Genomic DNA, 7,377 nt, shown 5'->3' with positions numbered 1-7,377 from the left:
AATAAATACCTGGATACTGGACAGTGCAGGTGAAGTTTCCTAGATTCCTGTTTCTTGTAAGGACCGCAATGGTGGCTTGATAATTTCTCGCTCGTCGGCTTCTCCTCTGTCATCCACCATGCTATGCTTTGTTGTCTTGGCGCCTTTGCGCTGCTGCTGGCGCGATGACGTCACGGATAGGCAGAGTGAATCGAGTAATGTTTAAAGCCTTTATCATTAAAAGTGCTAAGAAAAAACATCCATATAAAGTCTGACGTGCTTAAATCCAATGGGTTATTTCCTAGTATCGATACAATCGATTTATTACATTTTAAAACGATGTTAGATCGATATATGTTGTCCAAAAGGCCAACTCGCCGAGCACAGATCGATGTAGTTGGATCATAGGAATATAAATCGATACATCGATGTAGTAGATGGATCGTTACACCCCTAGTAAAAACACTCCAGTGCGCAAAACAGGGGCACTGGAAAATACAAGGCACACAGGGAATATTCCCGGCGATACAAAATACATGGAGCTCCACCGAGCTTCTCTCTCCTCCACAATAAACAATCACACACAAAGACAAGGGGGCAGAGGGAACACTTATACAGGTAGTAATGAGGGGATATGAACCAGGTGTGTGTAATAAACAAGACAAAACAAATGGAATGATGAGATGAGGAGCGGCAGTGGCTAGAAGGCCAGTGACGACAAACGCCGAAGCCTGCCCGAACAAGGAAAGGGGCAGCCTCGGAGGAAGTCGTGACAGATACTGTATATTTTTGAAAGAATACTATATTTCCCTTGACAGAGTAATGCTGAATGTAAAAAATGGCTCAACTTACCCCACTCTCCCCTACACATGATGTAACATTTGTTTACGATTGACAGATAATGTTTAAATGCAAAACACTTTATTTTGTGACGGGGCCCTCAGCTCAGTTTGGGAACCTTAATCCAGGCTGGACAGCAGGAACTCAACCTGTATTTCTAGATTCCGCATCACCTCCCCCGAGAGCCTCTCTGGGCTTTCATAGATTGACTCATTGAGGTTGAAGATGGATTGTAGCCATGCCTTCATCTGGCCCTGTTGACAACAGACACATCATCAACTATTATTGAGAGAGAGAGAGAGAGAGAGAGAGAGAGAGAGAGAGAGAGAGAGAGAGACAAATGTACCTTAACGAGGAGGTAGAAGTTCTCAGCAGCCTCTGTCCAGGCTCCTCCAGGAGGGTCAATCCTCATTATGACTTGCAGGAGCAGATAAAGGAAGCTACCAGGCTCCTGGAGAAGGAACAGGGGACATGAGTGAGTGTCTACAGATCTGATATGACAACAGTGTGTATAGCATAGATAAACAACAGGATGTTCCATTCTTAGGGCCACTTACAGATATAGGAAGAGATGTCTTTCCTTCTAGAAGGCTTAGTAGAACGAATTCATAAAAAACATCTGCGAAGTTGATGCGGTCGATCTGAAGTCAAACAAATAGGATAATTACATAATCTTCATTGACAAGCACTTTAGAAAGTCTCATTGAGTAGATGTTAGATGAGAAGACGGTGCCTGCAGCTAACGCTCAAGCTTGCATGTAGACCTACTCCTACGAGAGCCATCTCCTGCTCTAGTCGCTCCCTGTTTGCTGGCTCATTAATGAAGTTCACCAGTAGGTCGTAGGCCTGCTGAAACTGCCTCACATCCTCAAAACAAAACAATCATAAAATTCCTTAAAACTTAGATCATAAACTCAAAGATTCAGGTCTGTAATTCAAAGGGCCTCCGATTGTTTGGCTAGTATGACGTTGAAACTTTTCAACTAAACCCTATGAATCACTGTTGCCTAAAGGTAACCCACTGTGCAAGAACTGGTTGAATCAATGTTGTATCAATAAAAAATGTCAATGTGATGATGTTGAATCAAAGTGGGAAACTGATTGGATTTGAAAGAAGTCATCAACGTAAGGGAATTTCGTCTTTTAACCTAAATCCAATTACGTTAATTTTTGGGGGATTTCACATTGAATTCACATTAGTTGACAACTCAACCAAATGTAAATCAAAACGAGACGTTGAAATGACATCTGTGCCCAGTGGGAACTATATATCTGGTCTGATGAACGTTGCACAATTATGTAATTGGTTACCTGCTGGTTGAGCTCGGATAGTCCACTCAACACCATCCTCCCAGCCTGGGTGAGGTAATTGAGGGAGGTACTGTCTGAGGATGTCAGAGCCTGTGAGAACAAGACAGTACATTTACAAATAGTCCAGAAATGTTCATGAAGTGAAATACAAAAGGTGCTAAATTCACATTTTCTCACCTCCATAGCACGTCTGATAGCGGCCAGCCTCAGAGAGAAGTTGGTTGTCCCTTGGTTTTCAAAGTAACGCCTGTAAATAGAAATGTTCAATAACAAATGTTCAACCTAAGAAGCTAAAACATCAGTGCCATGAAATTGAGAAATAATTTTATGTTAGCCTATATTATAACTGCAGGATTCAGAAAGACCATACCAATGTAGGATCTTAATTTGATCACTCTTTTGTTGCTGAGAATTTTCCTGCACGGCAGGAAATGCAAACTTGTAGGGTATTTGGAATTTTCAAGTTTGTGATTTCCACTTTGAAATTTTAGACTCGATTTGCCCTAACGAAAAATGTATCCTGTTGCTGCAGGATTATTTTCCTGCTGTAGCAAACTGTCTCAAATTAAGATCCTACATCTGTATAACTACAATATTGGGCAGATTATTTCAAAGCAAAGGTTTTTACTATAGATGAACACATGAAAGCGAACCCACCGCAACTGGGGCACATCTGCAGCATTATTTTGCTCCTCCACAAACTCCTCCTCAAACTCCTAAAACAGACATCACATTAACTTAAACTCTACTAAACTGCATTTCACCTGCAACATCAACTGAAGCAGACAAAACATTCAGTGACATCATAACAATACTTTCATCTTGACCTAACAACTTGACCCTTGACAGACAACACAAACCTATCGATACCAAAACAATGACACACACCTGTACACACAAGTACAAATGAAATAAGAATTATTGACTGTAGAAAGAGTTTTACCTGAGGAGTGCTGTCAGGGGTCTGGTCCTGGTCCTGGGTGGAGTGGTAAGGTGGAGGGGGACTGGGAGGGGAATCGGAAGGGAAAGGGGGAGGCGGAGAATTCTGGGGGAACTGGTGAGAGGAGCCAGAGGACGGCTCATGAGGGGTGGTGATGATGTCAGAGGTGGAGAACTGATATGCCATCATCTCATCCCCCCTCTCCTGGTACCCCTCCACTGTGGTGGAGATATCCACCTGCTGTTTAACACACAACATGTGACACTGTCAGCCCAACACTGAAAACCACCATATTGAAAACCCCTCAACCAAACACTGAAATAAATCATAACACAGAGAAACAACGGGGTGTACCTGGGCATCCTCATAATAGGTGAACTCAGACCTCCTCTTGACAAGGCCGGACATGAGTCCATGGATCCTTCTACCAAGGAACTAAAAATGAGGCAAGAGATTAGAACGTGTAATTTCATTTTCTGTCAACATGTATTTATTCAAATAGGTAAATGGACATTTGCCACTTTACATTTTTTCTGTGAAAAATTGCCTGACTGTACCTTAATACCAATCAGCTTCTTGTTGGTGAGGACCACCTGGACGAGACCCTTTAAAAGAGACAGAGAAACATTACATTTCATCCAGGAAATATAAGTAGACCTATAGCATGTGCGTCATTTGACACAAATCAGGTGCATTTGAGACGAAAGACCAGTTGAGAATCTCTCACCCATGGGTCCAGGATTTTTTCCTGGATGACTCTGCTCCACCACAGCTGCTTCTCCACTCCCCTCACAATGCACAGGTGATGCATGTCCTCTTCATTTTGCTATAAAGAAAAAACTCCTTCAGTCTCCAGACCTCTCTCTATATGTTAGCTGTAGATGTCTATAACATTTGGCAGGCGATTTCAGTTCTGAGTATAATCCCTGGCAGTGATATAGAGCCCACATGATGTTCGTACGACAAGTTTCCCCTAGGTTTCAATTAGGGACAGACATACAAAAGAAAACCCAGAGACAATTGGGAGTTCAAATACACAGGTGTGTTCATAAATGTTAAGAATATGTCTGAAGTACCTGCACTCGTCCATAATGGATATTCCAGTAATGGAAATGAAACGAACCCCAGTTCCCAACCAGCTGCAACTTCTCATAGGGAAAACCAGAGTCTTCCCTATTTGGCTGAAAAACAAAGACATCCCCTAATTATAGAGATTGCTCTGTGATTAATAAGACACACAATTGTGGAGATAGAGGACATGGTAATGTGTACTATTACTAATCAGCTATGACTGTCTAATAATGTGATTGACTACCTGTGAATGGCTATCTGAAGGTGCTGACAGTTCGTCAAGCACTAGCCTCCCAGCTTCAGTGAGGTGAATGGTAGGCTCCTCAATAACCAATTTGGAAGTCTGTGAAAAAAAAGGGAACAGGGTAAAGTAAATTCTCCCTATAAGATCAGATGAGCTTTGGTTAATAATGTGTTTGGTTACCTGTGTGTTTAACACTGCAAGCTCTGTTACCAGCATTCTCCCAGCACGAGTGAGGTAGTAGACTGGTTTGGCCTTGGAGAAGACAGGCTATGAAGACAAGGGAATATGTTTTTTCATTATGTGGTTTTATAGAAAACTAGTGACTTGATGTTAATCTTTAATATCCTCTAAAGACCAGAGAGTATCAGAATGGATAGACTCACAAAGATAGGAACACACAAGGGTCCAGACCAAGGGATTAAAGCCAGACAGGACCGGTGCCCAACCTCCTCATCCACATACTAAGGAACAAGACAGGATTAAATTAAGAGTCAGTTTGAATGATAGACAGGTAGCCTATAGGACTGACAGACTGGAATAGGGAGGATCGCAAGAGGAGGCCACTGCATGATAGATTCTAAGACAATTGGCAGTTGAAATACACATGTCTGTGTTCAAAGGTTAAGGAAACATCTGAGGTACCTGCCTATGAATGGTTACCTGTTCATTTTGAGAGGACAGTTCCTCCCATACCATCCTCCTAGCAGGAGTGAAACTGATGATAATGGGCTGCTCCATTGTGAAAATCTGAGAAAATGAGGGAACAGCTTTAAAGATATCAAAGTATTCTACTAGTGGATACTGAAGGTAATTATCCCTATTAGATCAGATAAGTAATTGTTAATAATCTGAATGGTTACCTGTGTGTTTAACATTGCCATCTCTCTCACCAGCATCCTCCCAGCGTGGGTAAGATAATAAATTGGCTGCAGTTTGACAGGCTATAAAAAAGGGAATATGTTTACAGAAATGTATTTCCAGAAGTTTCTTTTAGAAAAGTTATGTTTATGTTTAAGCCCCCCTAAAGACCAGAGAGTATCAGAATGGATGGACTTACAGCGTTTGAAACCCACAGAGGTCCAGACCAAGGGATTAAAGCCAGACAGGGCTGCTGCCGAACCTCCTCATCCACGTACTAAGGAACAAGACAGGATCAATTTAAGAGTCAGTTTGAATGATAGACTGGTACTGTATAAGAGTAAAATATTGGCATAGGGAAGATTGCAAGAGGAGGCCACTGCAATGATAATAGTTGAAATACACAGGTCTGAGATATAAATGTTAAGAACGTGTCTGAAGTACCTGCAGATGAATGGCTACCTCTTCAAGCTGAGAGAACAGTTCATCCAATACCATCATGCCAGCACGAGAGATGAAAATGTGCTGCTCAATCTTGCAAATCTGTAAGAAAATGAGGGAACAGTTTTAAGGGCATCAAAGTATCCCACTACCATAGTAGATACTGAAGGTAATCCTGCCAATTAGATAAAATGAGCTTTGTCCAATAATCTGCATGGTTACCTGTGTGTTTAACACTGCCAGCTCTCTCACCAGCATCCGTCCAGCATGGGTAAGGTAATAAGTTGGCTGCAGTGTTACAGACTATTACAAAAATAGGGAATATGTTTACAGAAATGTATTTTCATATTGTTCTACAGAAAGCATCATGTTTATGTTTAAGTTACATAAACCAGTCTAAAGACCAAAGAGTATCAGAATGGATGGACTTACAGAGCTGGGAACCCACAGAGGACCAGACCAAGGGATTAAAGCCAGACAGGTCCGCTGCCCAACCTCCTCATCCACATACTAAGGAACAAGACAGGATCAAATTAAAAGTCAGTTTGAATGATAGACAGGTAGCCTATAGGTCTGACAGACTGCTATAGGGAGGATCACAAGAGGAGGCTACTGCATGATAGATTCTGAGACACTACACAGGTCTGTGTTGAAAGGTTAAAGAAACATCTGAGGTCCCTGCCTATGAATGGCTACCTGTTCATTTTGAGAGGACAGTTCCTCCCATACCATCCTCCTAGCAGGAGTGAAACTGATGATAATGGGCTGCTCCATTGTGAAAATCTGAGAAAATTAGGGAACAGCTTTAAAGATATCAAAGTATTCACTACCGTAGTGGATACTGAAGGTAATTATCCCTATTAGATCAGATAAGTAATGGTTAATAATCTGCATGGTTACCTGTGTGTTTAACATTGCCAGCTCTCTCACCAGCATCCTCCCAGCATGGGTAAGATAATAAATTGGCTGCAGTTTGACAGGCTATAAAAAAAGGGAATATGTTTACAGAAATGTGTTTCCAGAAGTTTCTTTTAGAAAAAGTTATGTTTATGTTTAAGCCCCCTAAAGACCAGAGAGTATCAGAATGGATGGACTTACAGCGTTTGGAAACCCACAGAGGTCCAGACCAAGGGATTAAAGCCAGACAGGGCTGCTGCCGAACCTCCTCATCCACGTACTAAGGAACAAGACAGGATCAATTTAAGAGTCAGTTTGAATGATAGACTGGTACTGTATAGGAGTAAAATATTGGCATAGGGAAGATTGCAAGAGGAGGCCACTGCAATGATAATAGTTGAAATACACAGGTCTGAGATATAAATGTTAAGAACATGTCTGAAGTACCTGCAGATGAATGGCTACCTCTTCAAGCTGAGAGGACAGTTCATCCAATACCATCATGCCAGCACGAGAGATGGAAATGTGCTGCTCAATCTTGCAAATCTGTAAGAAAATGAGGGAACAGTTTTAAGGGCATCAAAGTATCCCACTACCATAGTAGATACTGAAGGTAATCCTGCCAATTAGATAAAATGAGCTTTGTCCAATAATCTGCATGGTTACCTGTGTGTTTAACACTGCCAGCACTCTCACCAGCATCCGTCCAGCATGGGTAAGGTAATAAGTTGGCTGCAGTGTTACAGACTATTACAAAAATAGGGAATATGTTTACAGAAATGTATTTTCATATTGT

The 7,377-nt window shown here is 41.7% G+C and overlaps 1 protein-coding gene and 2 long non-coding RNA genes across 3 annotated transcripts; all 3 read right to left on the bottom strand.

Moving 5' to 3' along the window:
* Positions 1 to 772: 772 nt before the first annotated feature.
* Positions 773 to 5,476, bottom strand: LOC121572541. The gene is made up of 18 exons (XM_045219799.1): positions 5,443 to 5,476; positions 5,246 to 5,326; positions 5,046 to 5,132; positions 4,769 to 4,846; positions 4,566 to 4,652; positions 4,386 to 4,484; positions 4,147 to 4,251; positions 3,798 to 3,896; positions 3,628 to 3,675; positions 3,425 to 3,505; positions 3,074 to 3,310; positions 2,788 to 2,846; positions 2,308 to 2,377; positions 2,131 to 2,220; positions 1,588 to 1,686; positions 1,377 to 1,460; positions 1,166 to 1,270; positions 773 to 1,073 (listed from the first exon to the last, which is right to left on the bottom strand). The coding sequence occupies exons 2-18, from the start codon at positions 5,279 to 5,281 to the stop codon at positions 939 to 941; spliced, it is 1,599 nt and encodes a 532-aa protein (XP_045075734.1). The 5' UTR covers positions 5,282 to 5,326; positions 5,443 to 5,476; the 3' UTR covers positions 773 to 938.
* A 6-nt stretch (positions 5,477 to 5,482) lies between these two features.
* On the bottom strand, positions 5,483 to 5,950 carry LOC123489116. Its single transcript, XR_006660438.1, has 3 exons — positions 5,907 to 5,950; positions 5,688 to 5,786; positions 5,483 to 5,520 (listed from the first exon to the last, which is right to left on the bottom strand). It is a non-coding gene; the product is annotated as an uncharacterized LOC123489116 (long non-coding RNA).
* Positions 5,951 to 6,154: 204 nt separating this feature from the next.
* On the bottom strand, positions 6,155 to 6,604 carry LOC123489115. Its single transcript, XR_006660437.1, has 3 exons — positions 6,585 to 6,604; positions 6,381 to 6,467; positions 6,155 to 6,194 (listed from the first exon to the last, which is right to left on the bottom strand). It is a non-coding gene; the product is annotated as an uncharacterized LOC123489115 (long non-coding RNA).
* Between the last annotated feature and the right edge of the window lie 773 nt (positions 6,605 to 7,377).

This window comes from Coregonus clupeaformis, unplaced genomic scaffold, assembly GCF_020615455.1.
Source record: "Coregonus clupeaformis isolate EN_2021a unplaced genomic scaffold, ASM2061545v1 scaf2758, whole genome shotgun sequence".
Taxonomy (NCBI): Eukaryota; Metazoa; Chordata; class Actinopteri; order Salmoniformes; family Salmonidae; genus Coregonus; species Coregonus clupeaformis.
This window is presented reverse-complemented; position numbering and strand designations above follow the sequence as displayed.

Coding starts and splice junctions, on each gene's coding strand:
- LOC121572541 (XM_045219799.1), bottom strand. CDS start 5,281: ATGCTGGTGAGAGAGATGGCAATGTTAAACACACAG. Junction 5,133..5,245: donor TGGCAATGTTAAACACACAG/GTAACCATTCAG, acceptor TCATTTTCTCAG/ATTTTCACAATGGAGCAGCC. Junction 2,221..2,307: donor CTATCAGACGTGCTATGGAG/GTGAGAAAATGT, acceptor TTGTTCTCACAG/GCTCTGACATCCTCAGACAG.